The sequence below is a fragment of the Choloepus didactylus genome, chromosome 11 (genome assembly GCF_015220235.1).
Source record: "Choloepus didactylus isolate mChoDid1 chromosome 11, mChoDid1.pri, whole genome shotgun sequence".
NCBI lineage: Eukaryota > Metazoa > Chordata > Mammalia > Pilosa > Megalonychidae > Choloepus > Choloepus didactylus.
In genome coordinates, this window is record NC_051317.1 from 61,582,380 (window position 1) to 61,606,839 (window position 24,460).

The 24,460-nt window shown below is 42.0% G+C and overlaps 1 protein-coding gene across 1 annotated transcript in view; it reads left to right on the forward strand.

Moving 5' to 3' along the window:
• The window catches only part of RAI14 (retinoic acid induced 14), a 171,880-nt gene that overhangs the window by 17,027 nt on the left and 130,393 nt on the right, over positions 1-24,460 (forward strand). Inside the window, exon 2 of the mRNA XM_037798792.1 lies at positions 12,982-13,065. Within this exon, the coding sequence (XP_037654720.1) occupies positions 13,030-13,065 (36 nt within the window). The 5' untranslated portion in view covers positions 12,982-13,029. The remainder of the gene's footprint in view (positions 1-12,981; positions 13,066-24,460) is intronic.

Sequence of the window (24,460 nt, forward strand, 5' to 3'; positions counted from 1 at the left end):
CTGTTGTTTTTGGCCTCTTGGCATTTGCTGAACTTGATAGGGTTCTTTTAGGATGTGTAGACCAATTGAAGTCCTTATCTCTAATTTATCAGATCTACAGCTTCGTGGAGTACAGTTTCTCTAACTAACCAGTAGGTGGCGTCCACGAGCCTCCTGTTCTCCACAAGCCAGTTCTCCCCTGCTTAGCCTTTTTGGTGAGTGGGGGAGTGAGTCTTGTGGGGTCCAATTGGTGTACCAGGCTTGCGTGTGTAGTTGGTGTTGCCAGCCCTGTATATGGGGCGTGTTTCTGGGCAGTCAGGGAGGGGGGGGTGGCTCTAACAATCAAATCTCCCTGGTGATCCTAGAGTTTTAAAGCTGCTGCAATAGTCTAATCCTTCAGTTCAGTCCTGCCACAGTTTGTCTCTGCCACTGACCCACAGTCCTTGGTATTGGCGTATGGCTCCTGAGACTTGCAAGTGGGCCCCTCTTCCAGGGTGTGCACCCCGGGTCCTCTGTTGAGGGATGACTGTGCTATGTCATAGGTGAGTGCCGTCCCCCCAGGGCAGTTCTGGGCTGCTGGGCTGTGTAGGGAGGCTCCCAGTCTGCTGAAATGATGGCTGAATGGGGCTTTGTTAATTCATACTGTTCCACCTTCCCAACTCCGGGACAGTCAACTGAGGTTGCAGGGAAGGCTAATGTCCACGCCCAGTTTTGTGGTGTGTGCCTGTTATTTGAAGCGCTTCCGCCACACTGGGTTGTCTGGGGCAGCTCTGGGCTATGGGGCTGGCGACGGGCAGGAGTGTTTCCTGTCCACCAGGATGATGGCTGTGAGCAGACACCCCCGTTTTCTTGGGAAGTTGTGGTGTTTAGTGAATTTTCTCAGCCACTGGATTATTGCCTTTTGTCTCAGAGCTCTCTTAGTTCTGCTCTTGTCTTGACCTGCCCAAATAGCAAGTCTTTGAAGCTTTCTGTATTGGGCTTCTTAGAGTAATTGTTTTAGAAAAAGAAAAAAGGATTTAAAAAAAAAAAAAAAAAGGCCCTCCTCAGAGATCTAATGGGCTATTGAAATGCTAAGAGACAAAGCAATTAGGGCCATTAAGGAAAGGTCCACAGGGCAGAGAGATCAGCTTTTCTTCGGGATTTGCATATGAGCCTCAGGGCCTGAGCTCTGCCCTTCCCCTTTCTATGTTCACCAGAACTCCAAAAATCCTCCGCTTTTATTTTGGAGTTTTTTGTGTTGTTTTTTTCTATGCCTGTCTCCTCTCTGCTGGGCTGGCTGCTCTCAGATTCTCTGGTGTCTGGTCTCTGTCTATCTATGGTTGGAGTTTGGATCAGTAGAATGAGTTTCCGATAAGGGCTGCCACTGCAGTTCTCCCTTCTCCTTCCCAGAGCTGGCAGCCCCTCCTCCCACGGGACTGAGTCTGGTAGGGAGGGGTGCAGGTCCCCTGGCCACAAAAACTTACAGATTTTGCTGATCTCAGCAGTTCCACGTTTTCATGATTGTTGTATGAAGTATGCCCAAAGTCAGATTGCTCTGTGGTGTCCAGTCCACGCAGTTCCTGGCTTTCTACCTACTTTCCTGGAGGAGTAACTAAAACCTACAGCTCACCAGTCCGCCATCTTGCCCTGCCTCCCCGACGAGGATTCTTGAATGAAATAAAATCCTCAGTTAATCATTCCTTCTTCTGCATGTGGCAGCATGAATCTTTTAAACTGTAGTGTTCAGCCATTCTTTAATCATTAATCTGCAGTATTCACTAGGTCTAAGTTTTATGATTTTATGATAGTAAGTGAATGTTAAAACTGGCAACATACAAATTTTCCAGTTTTATGACCTCTTCATTAGTAATAATAAGATGCTGCTATTGCTAAATTGATGTTATCATCACAGTCTTTAAAGGGAAAATTGAAATCATTCTATCCAATAGAAATATAATGTAAGTCGCGTAAGTAATTTTAAATTTTCTAGTACCTGCAATAAAAAAAAATATTAAAAAAGAAACAGGTGAAATTAATCTCACTAATATATTTTGTTTACCTAATGTATCCAAAATATTATTTCAACCTGTAATTGAGATGAAGTTTATCAACGATGTATTTTACTTTCTTTTTTCATAGGAAGTCCTTGAAATCCATTGTGCATTTTTCACTTTCAGTACATTTCAGTTTGCACTAGTCACATTTCAAGCGTGCAATAGCCACACGTGGCTAATGGCTAAAGCATTGGACAGTGCCAGTTGAAGTCATATGTCTTCTTGTGGGTCCTATAACTCCAGTCCCACATCACATCAAGATTGCCCTCAAAAAGCTTCCCTGTGTTTCTATCCAGTCACCCGGGGTCTTGCCTGTTAGCTTTAAATATTTTCCCTAAAGAGGTATAACTCCATTACAAACTGACTACACGTGGTATAATGGACATTTGTGTTTTAGGTTGACAAATTTGTGTGTCTCTGCTTTTGCACAAGTGCATTAGTCTACACACACTTTTCTTTACAATAAGACTGATTTTGTAGACACCGTTGTATATGGTCCACATTTTGACATCCCCTCTGCGCTTAAGTTGATACTTAATGCATGAGACTGAACAAAACAATATAGGTTTCTTATCTTTCTCTTAAATTGCAAATTCTTGAGTAGTCATGATATTTTTATTTTGTAAACCCTCTTAGCATCAAGTACAAGGTGTGTAGGTTTGTGGGATGTGCCAGGTGGGTGGGGGAAAGATACAGAGGAACACATTAAACCTTTGTTGCTGTTAATGGAAGAATTTCCCATAATTCCTGCTAATGCTGTTTGCTTTTTATCCCTAAGCTCAGAAAGTGGTTGAAAATGGACTGATCTAATTCCAAAGGCCCAGGGTATAAAATTCAGTTAGGAGGAGTTTGTCTTTATGAGGTCGGTGATTCTGGGCCCCCATAGCACAAGCCTGGAGCAGCCTGGGACTTCTAGTTGAAAAAGTTCTGCAAGTCCTTTCCATTTGCCTCTCAGGGAGAAAGTGTGGCAAATTGGGGCTGGCAGAAGCCCCTGGGAAGTAATGTCTTGATATTCGAGCCATTGTGCAAGGCTGTCTTCCAGGTGTCTCACTTAGAATAAATTGGGGTGAATGACAGTGTGTTTGCATATCATATCTCCACCATTATTCAAGGATTAACTGCCCAGAAGAATATCCTTGGGCTTTGAGGCCTCTTGGTCCAGCTGAGCCCAGCACCCCAGCCCCCCCCCAGGACCCCCTTTCCATTGTCTGCCCTCCTCTCTTCTGAAGGTTTTCTCTATTCAACCTTCCTTCAGCCCTGGGAGCATTTTCCTTGTTTCCCTCCTTCATGCTCCCTCAGGTCTCTGAGCCAAGTTCCTGGGGAGTAGAGAACATGAGGACCCAGCCGTCATAGTCGCTTTAAAAGAGCGGATGCAATTGATTTCCAGTTAATCGTGCTTGTTTTTGTTGTTGGCCTGGTTCCTGAATGAAAGCAAAAAGCAATACTTACTTTCAGAACGGAAATAGCCCAGAAGACCCACGCTTGGGACTGCTGGCAAGGTCTTCTGTGGTGAACTGAATGGTGGAGGTGGGCAGTGAATGGAGTACGTTGGAGGAGTGGTGAGTAGTGAGGACATGGGGCAGAACACATCAGTTTGCAGACAAACAAACAGATAATAAATATGCCCTCCCTAACCTTCACATTCCCAGGGAACACTGTGGAGTCATCTCATTTACAATCCAGAGGGAGGGTATTTCATTTCTTTAGGTTCACGAAGTAAACTTAGCTACCTGACTTCAGACAAGGGCTGAACAGACAGAAAAATGCAAGCTGCAACTGGGACTTCAGAGTTCTGGGCACCTCCTTTTCTGTGGTGTCTGAGATGACAGCTTGAGCAAGACTGAGTATATGAGAAGACATCAAAGTATCTGTCAGTGCTCTTAGGTTGCAAATGACAGAAGTCCAACTTGAACCAACTCAGGCTGGTTTGGCTTATAGTTATAGGCTCGGTTGTCACATAGTTAGGCCTAAGTGACCCAAAGTCCTGTGCTAGGAGGGTGTGGCTGTGGCAGGGCCTCAGGGATCCCTGGAACCGGGAACCTCCCTCTCCACTGTGCTCTGCTGATTTGACTTCCCTCTGTCAGTGCAGCTTTCTGCAGAAGGATAGTACTGGGGTCTGGCACAGCTTTCAGGTCTACATTCTCCCAGCTTCTCCACCAGAGAGGAAGTTCTTCTCTGCCCTCTCTGCTCTCCTCACCTTTTCTCCGGAGTCTGATAATCCCAGGGAGAATGTGAATAGTCCTGCCAAGGAAGCATCCCCATCCTTAGGTACCAGCCCCATCTGGTTGGGGTTGCGTGGGGTAGGAGGACTACGTTTCACAAAGAAGGGGAGTGCTATTATCAGAAAAAGGGGGGTGCTGCCAAGCAAATCAAACATCCCAGGATCATTAGAGCTGTATAAGGCAGCATCGTTATCCTTTCCCCTCAAGTGAGCAAGCACCCCCTCTCTGTTGGACTGGAGATGAGAAACGTGCTTTTTCGAACACACAATGTTCGAATGATGTTCAAACACCATAGTTGGGGCAGCAGAAATAATCTTTGTGTTCCTGTTCCCTCCCTGACTCCTGCTTCTGGGGCATCAGAGTTTACAGAGTCTATTTTATTAACTTATTTATTGGTCCCATATTCTGAAAAGTATTTAAGGCCCTGCATGACCGAGGAAAGAGATTCAGCAGGCCAAACCACCCCATTGTGATAGTTATAAATGACATTTCCAGCATTCCAGAATGTTGGAGAGTCCAAGTTATCCCTATTTTGAAACTGAGCCAAAGAACCGATGAAATACGCAGCCAGCCAGCTTTTGGCAATTAAGTCTTTCTAGAGTAAAAACAGGGATTGCATATAACCATAAATGGAGCCTACCTCCCGCTCACTTGAAAGATATTTTTCACTACCAAAAACTTTGCTTATGGGCCTCTTTTTTATTTTTTGCATTTGTTCTTTTTTACAAACAGCTTCATTGAGGTATAATTTACATTCCATAAATTCATCCATTTTAAAAACAATTCAATGATTTTTAGTAAGTTTATAGAGTTGTGCAACTATCCACAGTCCAGTTTTAGAACATTTCCACTACCCGAAAAAGATCCCTTGTATGCATTTGCAATCACTCCCTGTTTCTCTGCCAGCCCTAGACAACCACTAATCTTTCTGTCTCCATAAATTTGCCCTTTCTAGACACGTCGTATAAATGGAATCATACAATATGTTGTCTTTGTGACGGGCTTTCATTTAGCCTAATATTTCTGAGCTTCATCCATATTGTGGCACCTATCAGTATTTTGTTCCTTTTTATGACTGGATGGTATTCTATTGTATACCACAATAGATATTATTGTCTGCCATAATAGATAATATAATATTGTAAGCCACATTTGTTTATCCAATTGGTGGATATTCCTCTTTTTTGCTATTATGAATACTCCCACTATAGATATTCATGTACAAGGTTTTCATTTCTCTTGGCTAGATACCTAGGAGTGGAATTGCTGGGTCATATGGGAAATTTGTATTTACTTTTTAAGAAATTGCTAAACTGCTTTCCAAAGTGGTTGCACCATTTTATGTTTCCACCAGTAATGTTTGAAGATTTGAATTCTTTTTAAACTTGATTGGCTTTGTTGAGTTTCAGGACTGGTGAAACTCAAGGAATGGACTTAGGAGGAGAAGCTAAGGTGCTTGCCTGCACATAGGCATACATGTCTTGCCACATGGGGTCAATTGCTGGATATGGGAAGGGCAGATTTTTCCTTGAGAGATGGACACTGTGGTGTTTATAGATGGCGATATTGAAATTGAAAATCAAAAGACTAAAACTCTTAGACTAGGAAGGGCATTTTTAGAGGTCATCTTAAAAATGAGCTCAACACAAGGAATAATTGAAGTTTCTCAGTCTTGAATGATTTGTGTATTCCAGAGGTGGCTTGTGTTATTAAACTCATGCTATTGAAATTGGATGGATTTAGGACAAGTGGTAACCTTGGGACTTAGGAAAGCTCATGGGAGCATATAAGTAGCAGACTTGACAGACCAGATAGTAACGTTGCCCGAGTCCCAGCCAGTTTTTTTTTATCGGTGCCGCTGGCTCTGGCTGATTCATGGACCAAGAATCAGTCTTGGATGATGGCAGGTTTTATTCTGAAAGATGAATGATGTTATTTGGTTCCAGAGAGAAATGTCATCCACTGGTTGAAGGCAAGTTGTGAATATAGGGAGATTGATGTTCTCAAGAGAGTTTTGCTACATGATTATTATGATCCAATATCTGAATGACATTTATGGTTTAAAAAGAATGTGGTCATTTATTTTCTTTTCTTTGAAAAAATGTGAGATATTAATGTATTTTAGAAGAATTCATTGCCAAAATGAAACTATTGCTTATTTGTCCCAACCTCCGCTCCCCTCCCCCCCCCCGCCCCCACTGCGCCCTGTCCCCGGCCTTAATGTCTCCCTTATTTATCATCTGGGCAAGTTCTTTAACAAACGTGGACCTTAAGCAGTTCATTAAAAAAAAAAAAAGAACATATTTGAAAGCATCTGGCCCCTAATTAATGCTCAATAATGATTGCTTGTTTATTTATTCATTCAGTCATTCACTCATGTATCTGGTTTGCTGAACAAATAAAGACTGGTAGGATGTAATCATAATGCAACTTTATTTTGTGTCCCACTGTCTCTTTAAAATATGTTCAGTGGAATTAGTATATCCTCTGGGTCTGGAGGAAATCTATGACTTTTCTGATTATTCTTAGATTTTAAAAAAAGTTCGATTGTGATTTTAATGGCTGAATAGTCTTAATTCAGAAACTAGAATGTCTAATTTCAAACAATAATAATAATAAGTCCAAATTTGATTTAAAGTTAAATATCTTTCCCTTTTTTCTCTCCCTATGACACTCTGCTCACCCACCTCCCCCATCTTCCTTTCATGGTTTCTGATCCCTCAAGGGTTGGCAGTGGTAAAACTGGGGATGTAGTGGGCCGGGTGAGATGAGAGATAGGAGAGATACAGAGTTCTTCCTTGATCCGTACTGTGGCAAGATAGTTTATGCTCTCTGAGCCTAGCAGGTGTTTTCAACTGACTCTTGCCTCTTGGGCTCTTTCTGGGGGCCTTTGGAGATCTCTTTTCCTTCCTTGTTCCACCCCTTGACCATCGTGGAGGATCTCTCCCCTGCAGTTTCCTTGATATAGATGATGTACTCGTCTCTGGCTTTTTGCTTTCTCCATCTGGGAATCAGCTCCTCTCTGCTCTAGTCACCTTGCTAGAAGGAATTGAAGACAAGCCACTTCCCTCTTTTGTGAGATGCTCACATCTGGTCCATAGGAAACACACTCCATGCTCCAGTGAATTCCAGTGTTCAGGTGATCAAAACACAGCAGCAACATCTCTTTCATTGCCTTCACCGAAAGACAGGCCAGTTTCTCTCCTTTTTAGACTTACCTGTGCAATCTTTCCAAGCAGTTCTATAACCCTCTTTCATGGGGTTGAGTAGAGGTGGTGGGGATCATTGCAAATTTCTGTCCAAAGGAAAATTCTCCCCCAGTCGCCACACACTAATCCTTTTAGACCTTGGATGTGGTTGAGAGTTTAAGAGCCCTGTTACTAGCTTTCAGCAAATTTGAAAATTTGTGTCTTGGACTACTTTGGGATGAAATATCTGTTGTAGCTTTGTGCTTCCAATTTAACATTTGACACTAATTCGTTCGTTCATCATCTGTTCACTATTCGTTGAGTGTTGACTATTAAGAGAGGCTTGCTGAAGTTAAAGTTGAAACCTAAGGCCTAGAAGCTTGTGCCTCATTGAGGAGCTCCTGGACTTGAAGGGGTAGAGTCTCATGTAAAACAACTGAGCCGACATGTTGATTTGGTGGAACCCTTGGCCTGTCCCATAGCTCTCTCCTTGCCTCCAGGGTTCCATTTGATGACCCATGCTCTCTGCTGACTCTTAACATTCCATTATTTAAAATGGCTGGCTCCCTTGGCTAGGCTTAGCATGTGGTTGGGGAGAGAACTGTCAGAGGAGCAGAGCAAAGAGAGAGAAGGGGGCAAGCAGGAAAGAAAAGGGAAGGGTGACCTGTTAAAACTTCTTAGAACCTCTCAGTGCTTTCGTAAGTCCATGATGAAACCTAATCACTATGCTGTATTTACTCAAATACAAGCACAGTTAACAGATGTGAATGATCACCCTTCTCAGTGCACTTGCAATCAAAGAGAGATCCTTGCTGAGATCAATGGTGAAGTCTGAAGGCCACCATATGCCTATGCCATATCCTTGACCTTCACATTCATTCATGAAACATTTTACTGATTGTATACAGTGGCCAGGGCCTGGAGGGAGTGCCCATCTTGTTGGAGGGGACAGACAGGAGGCTGTTTCCATCTCAGCTTTCCCAAATCCTATTTCCTTTAAGGCCCAGTTAGAACCCTATTAGGAAGACTTCTCTGATTTTCCCCAGCCCTCAAAGATTTCCACTCTTTGAATTATGGCAGCATTTAACGCCTCATTACAATGTGGTTTTGTTTCATTCTCTACTTGTTCGTTTTGACTTTTCCACAGAAAAGTGTGTTTAGAATTCTGTCTTATTAAAACAAGAACAGAACTGTTGACAAAAAGTCAGTTAGATGAGGGGGAACGGTACCCACTGGCTTCTTATCATTTTATGTTTTTTATTCCAGAAGCAATGATGGAATTCATAGGCAAAGCCCCCATCTGGGGGGCAGAGACTTGGATCAGCTAGTACCCTCAGGGAGGAGTTGGATGATGGATGTGCTGTGTTGTCAGCAACACCTTTATGGGGAAGGGTGGTCTGGAGAGAGAGACCTTGACACCTTTTACAGAGTGTGTTGGCCAGGTTGAGAAAACTGGGTGTTTATACAGCTTTTGGTCAAACTCCATCTTTGTTGTGGAGAGATTATTGTCTGCAGAGGAAACAAGCACTTGAGGGAAAGGAGGTAGATGCTCTACATTTGCTCAACACTTTTTTCCAGAGCTATGTGTTTTAAGTCTGATGTTTTTTTTTAACTTGGAAGAAAAAATTCTGAAGGCTGTTCTGAGGTGCATTAGTGTTCTGGTGGTGTTGAGGATTCTGTGGAAGTAGCCTCATATTTTGTGATGGAAGAATTTGCTGAGGCAATTCAGAGGAAATTTTTTTAAACCACTGACTGTCCTTGAACTGTGGTACAGTTTCTTGGATGCCTAATTTGTTCTTGTGATTTGGGAAAATGTACATGTGTGTTCAGCAACCATGTGCCTTTGTGAGTTAATAATCTGTAGTGGTCAGGAGTAATCAGCTGCTTGCTGATAGGGTGGGATGGGGTGGGTGGGAGTAGAAGTGGCTCAAAGATAGAAGAGAGGAACTATTTTCTTCTAATCACTTCAAATCAGAGGAGAGAAGTGATAGAGAAATAACTAACTACAGAAAATCTACGAGCAACCACATTTTAGCATTAAAGGCACTGTACACCTTTGTTCCCTTTTTCAATCAGTCCAGTGTTATCTAACCTGGAACTTTCCTAACTCTAAGGACTGGAGAAGATGACGGAAATTATTAGGTTGCTTTTTAAAAAATAGCTTTGTTGAGCCATAATTCACATACCGTACAGTGTGAACCGTTTAAGTGGTAAGACGTTTTTTTGTATGTCCACAGGTTGTGCAGCCATCATCACAGTATTTTAGAACATTTTCATCACCACAAAAAGTAACCCCATACCCATTATGAGCTATTTTTAATACTTAAAGAAGTCTGACTTATTTGTTCGTGTTAAAGCTCTCTACCCTAAATATCAAGCCTTTTTGATTTGGGCTAAAATTATTTTGGAAAAGGACTTCCCATGTTAAGCTTTGATTGACAGTTATATTAATTTTTAAAGGGAAAATGAATGAATAAGTAAACCCTTTTGTTGGACCCAGTCTTTCAAATGAGAGGGTAGCAAGATGTGCATCTACACATGAGTCCCTTCTCACCTATCAACACGACATCCCTTGATGATCTGACACCAGTGGAAGCCCGTTTCAGTGACTTTTTTGGAATTGAGCAGGTAATAAAATGGTCAGCATTCCTGCTCAGTGGGGAGGTTGGCCTTATTCTGCTTGAAATGGAAGGATTTCGTTTGGAGAACTTTTCCCATGAATGTGTAACATTTGGCCTCTTTTGTAAATATCCACATTAGATTGCTGTGCAGTTCATTCGGCTTTGCTGCACCTCCTTGGAACGCAGCATCTTGATTAAATGGCTTTTCCGAGGACCACCATTAGGGTAGAGTCGCTAAACTGATTGTGTCACTTTTCTCAAAATAGGCTGCTGTAGCACAGCCTGGGCTTTGGAAATTTGGGATTGGGAACTGAGGCTGTAAGACTGCAGCTGACCCAAGACGGGAGAGTCTCTGATTTACTCGTGAGTCTTCCGGGGCAAGAGAACATGCAGGGCCAGTCATCGTTCCAGGGGCCAGATTGCTTACCTCTAGCTGTGGCTTCCAGACATTAGAACAGGGAAACAGTTATCTCTTAATAAGCTTAATTACCACCAGCTACAGTTCTTGTTTTTGGAGTTACTATCTGTCAGTTTTCCACACTTCTTTACCCTTGAACCCCTGTCTTCCTCATTGTGGAGTTAAACCCGTGAACCTCCCAGCTATCACACACTCATGAGCTCTAGGAAGGCATTCGTTTGATACCTTTCCCTGGGAACTTTTGCAATTAGTTATTTTATTTAATTCTTTTCATATAAGTTTGTATGCTTGTCATTGCCATGTTTTGAGAGAGAGAGAGAGAGAAAAGAAAACCAAAACAAACAGAAAAATACTAGCACAGCACCCATAAAAACCCATGTTATCCGAAACAAAAACTCTTGCCCACTTTTGCCTGAAACTGTGAATGAAGGATGCTTTGGGTGATTACGTCTTGGTTGGCTATGCAGTTTGTGGGTTATTCAAGCCTTGGCTTCTCTTTTCTCCCTTTTTTTGCTGCACAGATTTGGCCTCTTTCCTTGGTTTTTAGCACTTCTACCAGAGGGTGGAAGGAATTGAACTTGAAGGATGATTTCCATTTTCTGTAACAGTTGGTGTAGAAGTCAGAAGCTAGTGATAGTTTGGGAATATCTGATTATCATTATTTCTACTTGTATTCATCAAAAGGAGGGTTGTTTTGATATGAAAAAGAGCTTTTTAATAAAGTAGCCCAACTTGGACAAGTATATTCCCTGTTTGATCTACCTCAATTCTAGGCTCGCCAACTTTGGTGCAATTCCGGGCCCTGTCCTGAGATTCTGTTTCCATGGGATGGGGACTAAGATTCTGCGTTTAGCAAACTGTCCCCCAGGTCCTAACCGTGGAGGTTTTCCAGGGGTCAACTTCAAGACATGCTGTCCTGGAGTTTGCCCTTGAGTTCGGGTCCCAGCCCGGTCTTCTCTGTGTTAAATACTTGACAGTTAACAACATGTAACCACAGTGTGTATGGTTGCCAGGCAACACGGATTCTGGCACTTCTGCCGAGCCTGGAAGCCCGAAGGGGACCACAGAGAGGCGGCAGTCATGGTGTGGCCTGCAGTTTAATGCCACTGAAGTGCTTTGTGATGACGGGGTTTTTGTGCCGTTCACCAAAGGGGCCCTGCAGTTGGAGGCAGCAATAATGAAAGCTAACGCTGTAGAAGCCAAAGGGTCGCGGGTTGACTTCTGAGGCAGCGGTGCGGAGATGATGAGGGATGAGTATTCTCCCTTCTGTCTCCTCGAATCTCTTTGTCCAGGATGATAAGGATGGTGGACCAACATGAGATGACCTTGACAGACTTTTGAAAAATAGTTAGTGGCTAGCAGTAGTAAACACTTGAATGCTATCCCTTAGTTCTCGGCTGGAGAGTGCTGTTGGAGATCCCCTGTGGGGGAAGTTACATTTAGGAGCGCTTGCCATGTGGTAACAGCTTTCACGCAGATTATCTCATCTTTTTGACCTAAATGCATTTTGGTTTATCTCGATGGTCCCACACTTTGTACATTTACAGCATCTAAGGATGAAAAATATGCCATACTATATTTTAACATAGCATTCAGCTTTTTGGTTTTAGTTTAAAGCTGTAGTGCAGTAGAAAAGGCATTCAACTGGAAATCAGACCTCAGGGTCTGGTTCTCAGTTCCATCATAAACAGGCTTTGTGACCACCTCTGTTGACTCCATTTCTACTTCTGGAAAGTGGCAGCTTAGACTCAAGCAGAAGCTCTTCACTTCTGAAGGGTGACCATTCCCCTCTTTCAGGGTCCGATGAAAAGTAGGAACCTTCTTCCCTGGGAAAAGTACATCTACACTAAAAAAAATTATTTTCAATTCCCAGGGGATCGCAGATGCCTCCTAAATGAAATGATTTCTTAAGACTCGTCCGGTGCTGTCTCAGAGGTGCAGGGGCCCAGCAAGGCCCTGGAGAGTCTTGTATTGTTCAGAAAAGCTCCCTGGGGGATGGCTGTTTTATGAGGGAGGTTTTGTTGTTCCTGGAATTTTTCACTAACTACCCTGTGCATTTAGGAGGGGAAGGAAAAAAAAAAACAACCACACTAAGAAAAATAAATAGGGAAGGAATGGCATCTGGAGAATGAACTGTTTTCCTTATCATTCTTCACTCTTGTGGCCTCACCAAAGGAGGTAGAGAATATAATTGTAACATGAAGAATGTGTCGAGACAGGAGCCCGTTTAGTACCTGCATATAGTATTTTGTACAACAACTATTAAGCAGTTACTTAAACTTGTTCTATTTTTAGCATTTGGGAAGTTGGGATAAAATTTAAATTTTTGAATCACTTATACCGTAAGAGGAAAGAGGAGACTTTCATGTCCCAGCTGTTAACTGACCACCTTCCCAAACCAACCCAACCTCATCTCCTACCATGGCCCAAACTTGTAATCTAACCAGAAGGGAATACCGATAATGTTTATTTGTAAATTGTAAACCTCGATACACTTACTTTTTTTCTTTTTCTTTTTAGGTGTTGAGAAATCTCCTCTAGAGCTTTGGAAGGCTGAATGGACTAAACATGAAGAGCTTGAAAGCCAAGTTCAGGAAGAGTGATGTAAGTATCTGTGAGCTCTGTGACTCACTGTCTGCCCACCCCACTGCTCCCCACTCCCTACCCCCACCTCCCACCCCCACCGCCACCTCCCCCTCCAAGGAGCTGGAGGAAAAGTCCTCCCCTTCCACCGTGATAAGTTATTGGGTTAATAAACGACAGAACACAGCAGCACTCTCAGCCCCAGCCCATGGTGGCTTACGTGAATGGTATGCTTTAGGCTCCTTGCTGTTTGTGTCTAGCTTTCAAAAATGGCATTTTAATTTTATTCCTGGAGCCTGTGTGCCTTGTAGAGAAAGGAGAGGTCAAATTAAATACCTTAAAGAAAAATAGCAATAAGAACTTCAGCATTTCTAAAGTGGCCAAAATCTGGATTCTGAGTGTCATTTTTAAAGGAAACTAGTCTCAGGAAGGTGGTTTGAAGAATTGTGTATTAGCATTATTCATCTTTGGCTTTAGGAAACTCCTTTTTTTTAAAAAAAAAAACTCTCTGTTAAGGCTTTGGTGGTAAGAAGACAACATCTATTGCTTCCTGCACCTTTACTCCCCCTGAATTCCTGGGGTTCTTACTCATTTATTATCTATCATAACAGACTTTGGAATGGAGGAATCAATTATGATGCCTAAATTATGAAACAAAGACTTCCAGAGTAGACTGTTGGGGGGAAGTAACATAGCAGAGGAATTATACACAATTATATTTTAACAAAAAGTCACCTCATAAATCCTCTGGTAATTCTAGTCTTGGCACTAGCTACACTCTAGATCTGTTTAATGGGGAAAATTCATAGAAGGATATTAGATGGAAGCCCAGATATGTTGCCCTCAATATGGGTTTGCTCAGGCCATCATTTAACAGTCAGTAATTAAAGGGGAACCTGGATTTTATTGCTTTGCCATGCATTATATTTTGACAGCTGGGCATAACCACATTTTTGCAATAAATGTGGCTGTGTCATTTATGGCTAGCCCTGTCACACGCACACTTACTTTTGGCTGCATCATGACATGTAATTTACCACCCCGACAAGACCCAGGCCAGATGAGATGCTTGTGGGATGATTGTAAAATGTTGTCTCATTTAAAGTTAGAGCTAGGAAGGATTCTTGAGAAAAAGTTGTGGTCTAAGCTTCTCATTCTTCGGAGAAATAAATTAAAACTCAGGATGTGGAGTGACTTGGCCAGTCACACAACTAGCCATTGGCAAGGGTGAAAGCCTCCTTCTGTCTCCTATAGCCCCTGTGCTCTTGTCACTCCCCTGACAAGCCTCCTTCAGCCACCTTATCTGCTGGCTAGTGACATGCCAGCCTACATATCTCATTTGGCTTTTGGTTAAGAAGGTAAAGGCAATTAAGTGGATAGCCCAGTTCAGGAGATGTGGGTTTGTAAATTGTGTGACCAGGTTAATGAGTGTTTTTTTTTTTTTTTTTTCCATTCCAAGGGAGTTCGGGTAGCTTCCATTTATGCAAGCTGAGATTACTTTAGCAATATTTCATCTTTCTGTAGTTCCATGATATATGAACAGGGGCTGGCGGAAATGATAGATGCATAAACTTTTGGTTTAAACATTTAAAACTGGTGGCAGTAGGGAGGGTATTGCTGGCATCCAGTTTTTAAATAATAACTGAACTATTTCTATCATTAAAACAAAATGACAGTAATAACACTAGTAAGAGCTTCTGGGATTTGGCAGCAGAAGAAGCTGGTTGATTAATTTTGGCATTTGGTGCCAAGAGAAGAAATGTTTGAGGAGCAGGCTTAGGGGAGGGGAGTAAAGGAAATTGGTATTATTGGAGCCAGACTTGTTCGAAATGACTCATCAGATTCATCCCAAATTGCTTCCCAAAGCCAAACCACTGTACAGCTAAATGGAGTTAATAAAAGTAAAAAACAAAAAAGAAGAACTTAGTTTCAAATCCCAGTTTGTTAATCAACCAGATGATGATGAGGATGATGATGATAAGTAACCACTAAGCAGTGTTTGCTATATGTCAGATGCTGTGCCAGGCTCTTTACATGAGCTTCATTTGCTCTTATCCCAAACTTTATGTGGTCAGTACTAGCGTTAAGCTCATTTTACAGATGAGGAAACTGAGGTCTAGGGGGGGTGGGACATTGTCTGGGTTCTTAGAGCTGTAAGTTGTACAGCCAGATTTTGAGCCGAAATATTCAGATTTCAGAGCCCACATTTCCTGGAAAAAAAAAAAAGAGCTTTGGATGGAGCATAGAATTTAAGGACAGTCTAGGGAACAGCCTGGAAAAGTGACTTTGGACTTGGACCAGGTTTGTGACCTTGAGTGTTTCTTACACTTCCCAAGCCATGGGTTCCTCTCCTGAAACGTGGAGGAAATACTGTTCTTCTCATTGTGTGCTCAAATGTATGTAAAACCCACCTCAGGGCCTGGCGTACAGGAGATGCTCGGGAATTACTTACTCCTTTCTCTGAATCAGAAGCCCACATTAAAAAATAGGATTCGAAAAGTTTACTTGTCTGGAGGGAAAATAGTCCAGTAACAGTTGCTTTTTCTGAGGAGGGAAACTGAGGAACTGTGAGTTGGTGGGGGAGGAGACTAACTTTTCATTATATACTTTTCAGTTTGAATTTCTCTGTATATATAAAGTACATCTGCATATATTGCTTGTTGCATGAAAAAATAAGTGTTAAAATGTTTATGTTCAGATAAATGAGCCAAACTATAATTTTCCTTGCCCAAAGTGAGTGGTCTCTGTCAAAGAACTATCCAAAACCCTCAGCTGTTAAATTTTCCTGCTTGTCTTTGCGTGAGGCTGAAGAGAGAAAGGGGAAGAAAAGGCTCTTTGTTTCTGGGAGGTACGATGAAGAGGGATAATAGCAGATCATGTTTACCTGCTTTCATAGAGAGAAGGCAGGTGACCCACTGGGGTGGTTGCATTTCAACCAGCTTGTGCCTGGGAGGTCCTGCAGCCAAGATCAGTTGTGGCCATTGAGAGCAAAACTGAGGAGTAAAAAAGGATAAGAATGGCCCAGAGGAGCCTCGTGTGGATGGCCTTAGGGTTACTCTGCTATTCCAGGACCATCATGTGGGTAGAGATTTAATCTGCGTGTCCTTTTTGAAACTTTTGACTTAGACTCAGACTGATACCAGATCAAGGACAGATTTATGTGAGTATAGTAGGGGAATGAACCTGATTCTTGGAGCTCTGTCATTATCTAGTTGCTTTAATTCCTAAGCATATTTGGGACCCTGTGGATAATTTACAAAGGCCAAATTGAGTTATGGACTTAAACATTTTTCCTTTATGGTAGATGGGGTAGCATTTTTCAGTTCAGATTTTTAACTTTATTTTTGACGTTCTTAAACCTGAGTTAGATACTAGAGAGGATACAGGAGAAATGTAAAATGTGGTTCTTGTCTTTAAGAAGCTCAGAAACCTAGCTGGGGGGATAAAAATGACATGCAGGAAACAACTAAGGCAAAATACAACAAGTATAGAATAAAGGGACCTTTAAGATTTTATAACCAGTTGTTAAATTGTGGAGTCTGGACAATAAATGCTGTTGATTTTCAGGGAGGGGCAAATCACTGGAAATGGGAGAAATTGGGGAGCTTTTTAGAGATGACGCTTCATCCAGGCCTTGAGGATGTATAGGATTTGGAAGGATGGTTGGGAGAGGAGGAAAGACTGACACAAGCAACTCAATCGAGAAGCACGGTAGGCAGACTCAGTCTCAAAACTTGGCCTTGACATTCAGAAGCATCATACATAGGAGATTGCCCATGGCATAGCTCTGGGTATTTTAATAAGAACACAGTACCTTTCTCTTTCTAGTTTTACAAAAGGATATACTTGACTGTTATGCTTATAAAATGAGCTCAGAGTTCTGAGTCATCATTATTTATATCTTTCATGACTATCGTTTGAGAGTGGCTTCTTTACCTCTTTAAATATTTGCAGCAACTAGTGTGTGGTTCCACATGGAAAAATGAGCTGTCATGAGAAATGAGGCCAAGGAGGTTGGGATTTCCCTTTGCTAAGGCTTCTGGAATTTCTTTGAAAATGCCAATTTTTAGTACTTTGAGTCAAATGGGTGGAGGCTGGGGGATGGGAAATGGTTGAAAGCTTTTTGTGACAAATCTTGAGACATGCCTCTCAAACTTGACTGAGGGCTTCACAGTTTACTTTATGGATGTGTGTTTAATTTAATGAAAGATATGTTCCGAATTTTTTTTCCGTTGTAGTAGGAAAGCAGTGTATATGCCATTTAAAAAAATAAAAGCAGCCATTTCAAAATGGCTGGTCCTGTGACATATTGAATTGGTGATATATTTTTCCATAGCAGCTACTAACTAATGCAGCATTCAGATAAGGACACACATATGCCCCATGAATCTTGGGGAATCAGACACATCCTGCTCAGACAGGGGTCTGAATTTTTGTTGCCTGTTGAAGTAACAGCTCTCATGAGGGTCGATAACCTACATCTCTGCATCTTTTTAAATGGAGCTTTTAGTCATTTGTAATTAGTTTTTACAGATGTCCAAGCACCCCTCTCTCACCACCAAAAGTAGGGAGTATTGAAAAGCAAGTCCCTCTCTATAGGCAGAAAATCCATGACCAAATCTGTTAGAGAGCTAAGCCTCTTTTTTCATAGATGTAATTTTAAAATACGTTGGTGATGACCCCTTTGGGTGCAGACGGGAAATGGGACTCTAGTAGCTTTCTGTAGAGAAATACCATCAGGTTTGTGTCAAACTATGTATCTTCCAGGTCTTGTCAGGCCTTCTTCAATGGGGAATCTGCTTGCTGTCTGACTTTACTTCCAAGTTTTTCTATCTTGGAGCAGTTTCTCTGGGGCCCTGGCATCCAGCCACTGAGTATGCACATCCATAGACCTTAACTCCACAGTTCCTTCATCTTTTGGAGTGTTCCAGTAGTGTCTAGTAGTGTGAGGCTGAGTATTCCATTTTTACACTGGCTGCCTGTTCTAGTTTGCTAATACTGCTGGAATGCAAAACACCAGAAATGGATTGGCTTTTATACAGGGGGTTTAAGGCCACAAAGTGTCCAAGGTACCTTCATTGGAGAGTGGCCAATGGTGTCCGGAAAACCTCTGTTAGCTGGGAAGGCACATGGCTGGCGTCTGCTCCAAAGTTCTGATTTCAAAATAGCTTTCTCCCAGGACGTTCCACTGTAGGCTGCAGTTCCTCAGCAGTGTCACTCTTAGTTGCACTTGGGATATTTGTCCTCTCTCAGCTTCTTCAGAGCAAGAGTCTACTTTCAATGGCCAACTTCAAACTGTCTCTCCTCTGCAGCTCCTGTGCTTTCTTCAAAGTGTCCCTCGTGGCTGTAGCTCCTCTTCAAAATGTCACTCTCAGCTGCAATGATTTCCCTCTGCCCCTCAGCTCATTTATATGGCTCCACTGATCAAGGCCCACCCTTGAATGGGTGGGGCCACGCCTCCATGGAAATATCTCATCAGACTTATCACCTATAGTTGGGTTGGGTGCATTTCTATGCAAATCTAATGCACCGAAACGTCTGCCCCACAAGACTGCATCAAAGAATATGGCTTTTTCTGGGGTCATAATACATTCAAACCGGCACACTGCCACTGCCTAACAGATGGTATTAATAGCAGGAGTGAACACGTTTTGGACACTGACTGACTCAACAGTCTTAGGAGAAGAGTTCTCACTCACCGAATGCTTCCTGTGTATCAGGAACTGTCCCAAGCCCTTCACATGTTCTTTATCCTTTAATGCTTACAACAGCTCTAGAGACCATTATGTTATAACCATCTTTTACAAAGGAAGAGATTAAGGTAGGGGGGAAGGTAAGTCACTTGACCAAAGTTTAATAAATGGCAGAGAAAGCTAAACGCTGGTTTTCCTTGCTACCAGAGCTTGCCAGGTCAAGCACTGCTCCTGTTCCCTGACACAAGACAATTGCATTCCTAAGTTCCGAAGCTTCAAACTGAGAAAAAGAAATTCTGCCCTAGTCCCCTAAGCTTAAAGACCCATATAATGATTTGGCAATTATTATAAGCGCTGCCGTCCATAGTGGTAAAGCCCACCAATGTCCGAGCCATTCCCTGGTATCTGGGGAGGATCTGGGAAGCGTCTTGGGTTGGTTGTTTCCTGAGAGTCAAGTGCACTCCAGACTTGAGTTCTGAAGTGAGAGAATAGGTGCTACTTCAGCTCTTCCACCGGATCAAATAAAACGTCTGTTTGCAAACGGAGCCCCCTTACTGCCTAACTGCATCACAGCTTCATTCTAGTTTCCCTGGACCATAATTAAAAGCATCCTTGGTTAAATGTGTTACTGTTCCAGCTGTAGCTGGAGACCAATATGAAACGCAGAACCTGGCCCTAAACTTGGGAAAATCTGATAATCTAGTCTACACAGGCACTGAATATCTTTTTTGCTTTGAGTTAGTTATCTGATCATTTCAAGCTAAGGCTGTGGTTGACCTAGATGTTCTTTGTTTGACAAATTCTTGTATGTAATTTCTCCTTTGGAGTGAAATGGGAATTGCTTCTGGATTTATCCTGTAGAGGTTTTCAGTTGAGCTTCCCCACAAAGATCTTTGCTAAATGGTTAGTTTCCATTTATATGAAATTAGGAGTCTGTGTTAGCCGAAGGCCTAGTGTATCTATAAAAATGATGTTGGTAACTAGTCCTGGATTTCCTTTTGTCTGAGTCCCTACCTCCTTTTAAAAACGGAAGTCCATGTGTTCTGATCAATTTGACTATCCAGTTATTAGAGAGGTTTTTATGCATTGAAGAAAATGGCTTCATTTTTTTGGAAGCACTGCCTGAAAAGATTTCATCTTTGTTTTCTAGGGAGGCCAAATGATCTGATGTTCTCTAGCTTTCCTTCCTGGCTGCCCAGTGGGCCAGTTTGCTGGGGAAGGTAGAGATTTATCATGTGGGAACTGAAGAAGGAAAAGTCCAAGGAACCACATGTTTTCCTTGGATGTGTTTATTTTAAGATATATTTCCCAATGCTGAGAATGTTTCTGTGACAATTTTTCAAACTCAGACTACATTTTTGGAGTGGTTTTGACAGGAGTTTGTGTGAATTCATGGGTATCTCCATTCTTTGAAGGGTTGTTTCATAACTGAAAAGCTGCAGGGTCCTTTTGTGAGGTCCCAATGGACATGTTAAATATGGTACAGGACAAGTTGTTGTAATTTCAAAGTACAGTGGCTTGAACAAGATAGAATTTGTTTTCTCTCTTAAGTAACGCTGTTGAGCCTCCCAGGGCCAGCAGGACAGCTCTGCTCCATAGAGTCATGCAGGGACCCAGGTCTTCGTGCTGTGCTCTGCCACCCTCTGGGGCTGCACTGCAGAAGGTGATAGCAAACAGCCACGTGTGATTGTTGAGCATTTGGAATGTGGCCAGACCAAATTGAGATGTGCTGTACGTGCACAATGCATGCTGAATTTCAAAGACTTAGTACAAAAATGTTAAAAAATCTTACCAATGTCTATACTGATTACCCATTGAAGTGCTAATATTTTGGATATATTGGATTAAATAAATTTACTAAAATTAATTTCACCAGTTTCTTTTTACTTTTTAAAATGTTACTAGAAACTTTAAAATGATGTGTCTTGTGCAAAAGTTCTTTTTCTACTGCAGTAGAGTGTTGTCCACTTTGCATGGTCTGCTTTCAAGTTTTAAGGAAGAGGAAAGAGGGGTAGTGAAACACAAGCATTTTCCTTTTTGAAAATGTGAATGCGGCGCTGAAGGTGCACAAATCACTGCTGCCCACATGTAACTGACTGGAGCTTGGTCACATGCCTCTGCTTACCTGCAAGGGAGTCAGAAAAACATATTCTCCAGTTGGGCAGCTCTGAAGACATTTAAACCTCAAGGGGAAGGGGAGAGTGAATACTGGGGATGATTAGCTTGACTGCAAGCAATATGCAGAGAGTCTCGCCCAAGATTGGATGATAAAGCTGTGCCAAATGTTCTCAAACATGATTGAGTTCCAAAACTTGATTACTTTTACACCAGAAGTGAATATTAGTTGCTCCTTGTCCAATTGGTGGAAGCCTCTTGCAGCAGGCTGTGTTAGGTAAATGATTTTTCCGTGTTAGGAATGGAAACTGCTCTGGGTGTTTACCAGCTGGTGACATTAGGTTATCACTCAGACTTTTCCTTTTAAGTCAAATGATAGAATATGTGACCTGATTTGATAAGATGTGGGATTAAGAGGAGTCTGTTTTAAGTATGAAATTTTACAGTCATAATGTTGGGATTGTTTACACAGACAGGAGCTGTCATGACCTGATCTCACGCCTTCATAGCAAAGTTTGGGGATGATGTCAGCCTAACATTCTGTGTTATAATTGATTAGATTGGTTGGTTGAGTTAGATCAAATCCTTATATTGAGTCAACATATCATTTATGGAATTGTGAAATTTGAGGATTCTTTTTCATGGTCTTAATTTTTATCAATCAATTTCATCTGAACATGAAGCATATCAGTTTGATTCTCTTTGTTGAACTTAGAATTCTGAGCAGAGCTTTATATTTGTTCCCAAACAACTTAATGTAGTGGAATTTCCACTTTCTAGATATGCACTTTTAAAAATATAATCTAAGATCATATTAGATTTTTTTATAGTTGGTTCCCCTGTTGATTCATACTGGGTTTATTGTTGATCCTTTTCTACAATTGTTGTTGTATGTCTTTCCTTTCATATATTTGTGCTGTTGGACATTTGGACCCAAATGCAGGACACTTATTTATCCTAGTTAAATCTTATTTTGTTAGTTAAATTTGTTCAATTTCATTTTGTCAGGTAAATGTATTGTTCTAGTTTGTGCATCATTTTAAATCGTGATTTTTATCTATCATAATTACAATGAATCATCCATAAACTTGATAAGCACACCTATTTAATCTTTGAGTCATTAATAAAATACTGCAAAAAGAGTTTTGTCTTCAGATATATATAATAACTGTTGGCATCCTTCCAAATGGACAGTGCATTAATTCACATTTTTTTTGGGTTTTATTTGGTTATTCAGCTAGCTACTAGCCACCCCTCATAATAGTTCTCAGCCCTGTTTTCTGTCTTGTTTCTTCACTTAATAGCTATGTGATATTGGATAAGTTACTTAACCTCTCTGATCTTAAATGCTCTCATCTATAAATCCAGGGCAATGCCCACACTTTCTTTAAGGCATCATCATGAGGATTAGATAAAATCTGGCACATAGTAAATTCTCAATAAATGATAGCTGATGATCTCTGTTACCTTGCTTGCCTTGTGCCTGGCACTCAGTAGTTCTGTAATGAATGAATGGTCTGAAAAGGGCTCACTGTTGAGTTGAGATAAGATAAATAACATGCATGAAACAAATACAGCTGTACAGTGTGTATGTCATTCAGAACAAAATCTGTGGAATATAGACAATAAATACCTTAGGAAGCTTTTAAAGAAGCTCCGGGGAAGAGATGCCATGCTTTCTTGACAGGTTGGTGAGGATTAACAGAGTGGAAACCAGTTCTGGGAAGGGGAATGTGGGGTGAGGAGATTCCAACTGAAGAGAGTGAAGCACACGGACAAGTAATAGAAAATAAAGTTAGATGGAGGGGAGGTACCTCTATGGCATTGAAAGCTGGGGGAGGTGGGGCAATAAAACTGAAGAAAGGTTTAAAGATGATTACATTTTTGGCAGTAGGACGATTTGGGATTGCGAAAGACTATAATCAGAGAAAGGGGTCAGGACTAGGGTCAGGGGTGGGCCAGTGGCTGCGGAGGGGAGGGAAAGGATGTGGTGTCTTTGAGTGGGTGTGGGGAAGAAGACCTGGGAGGGACTCTAGATTCCTGTTAACAAAGCAAGGTCTCTGAATTGTCCTGCCACACCCTGCTTTCTGCAGGGCCAGCGAAGTGCAAGGGCTCTTCCATGGCGTGAGAAATCGTGTGGGCTTATTGTTGCATTTGCATTCCAATTTGGTGGGAGGAGACATTAAGATATTTAAAAAGGGACAATATTTGAAATGTTCTTATGTGCCAGGCATTATTTTAAGCATTTTAGCAAATTGTAATGTGCTTAATTCTCTCCCTTAGAAAAGTACTTTTCTTATCCCAGTTTTACCGATAAGGAAACTGAGACATAGCTTGTCCAAGTCACAAAGGTAAAATAGGACACCGGATTTGTCTACACTTGTCTTTGTTCCTGAGAGGTGGAAAATATGATCATTGCAGCCAACCCAGTAAAGACCTGTCATTGGATTTCATTTTCCTTTTTCTATTTTCCAGTGGCAGCTGACAGATGATAATCATAGATAAACTTTGACCAAAATGCTTCCGTGAAACATATTAGCCAGATGGGGAACTACAAGTCTGAAAAGCGTTGGTGCTTGACAGTAGAGTGGGCAGAGAAAAATGGAAAAGCGGTCAGACCTGTTTTGGTGAGGGAAGGGGCCATGGGGAGGAGGAAGGAAAATGCAAATTGGGACCTGGGACCCAAGGAGTGCTTGCATTGTTACTGTTTTTAAAATAACAAACGGAATGATTTAGCCTTGTTTAGCTTTGATCTGGAAGGTTTGGGACACAGCTGACCCCTGGGTTGGTGGTTTCTGGCACAAAGTACAAGTCCTAGTGAATTTTTCATGCTCCTGCGGATAGCTGGAAGGTGGATTGTTTTGTAAGTTCTGGTCAGTGTTCAGCAAACAAGTCCTGCAATCATGGGCATCTGTATTGTAGATTCCTGCCTTTTGAAGTGCCATTTGCGACACCACTTAAGCCCTTCCCCTGTGGTGAACGTGTGGATTGAGGTGGCAGGTGTCAGTCTTGGCATGGTAGGCTGTTTGCAGTCACCTTCCCTGCTCTGTCTGCAGCATCCAGCCCAGTTCCTGGCACAGTCGCTGAATAAATGAATGACTAAGTGCAGAATGAACATATTGCCAGGTCATTGTCGCCCTCTTATCCCTCTAGCCCTCTGCTCAATATTTACTGGTTTCCCACAGATCAGGGACAGAAACAAAGGGCTGGTGGGATTTCTGGGTGTTTCCTTTAGGGTGGTCTGAATGTCCTCTTGGGCAGCTTTGCATTGTGTGATGTTACCAAGCATCATCAGAGGGCCCATTTATTTATAACTCTCCAGTGTGCCATTCTGTCCCCATGGTGTGCAGTTATTTTGTACCTATATAGTTGGTTAGCTCAGATGGTTGGAGAACCTCATAAAGAGACCACAGTTATGGGGTTAGACCAGTTAACTAGCTTGTGTTCCATGAGCAGAAACTTACCAAATTTAAACCCAGTTTATTGACTGGCCTCTGGGTCCTTTTGGTCACAAGAGAGCCTGAGTGTAATTGATCAAGATCTGGACCACTCACTATGGAAACAGTGGAGCAAAACAGGGCTTAGGTCCTAATTATAATGGAGCAGCT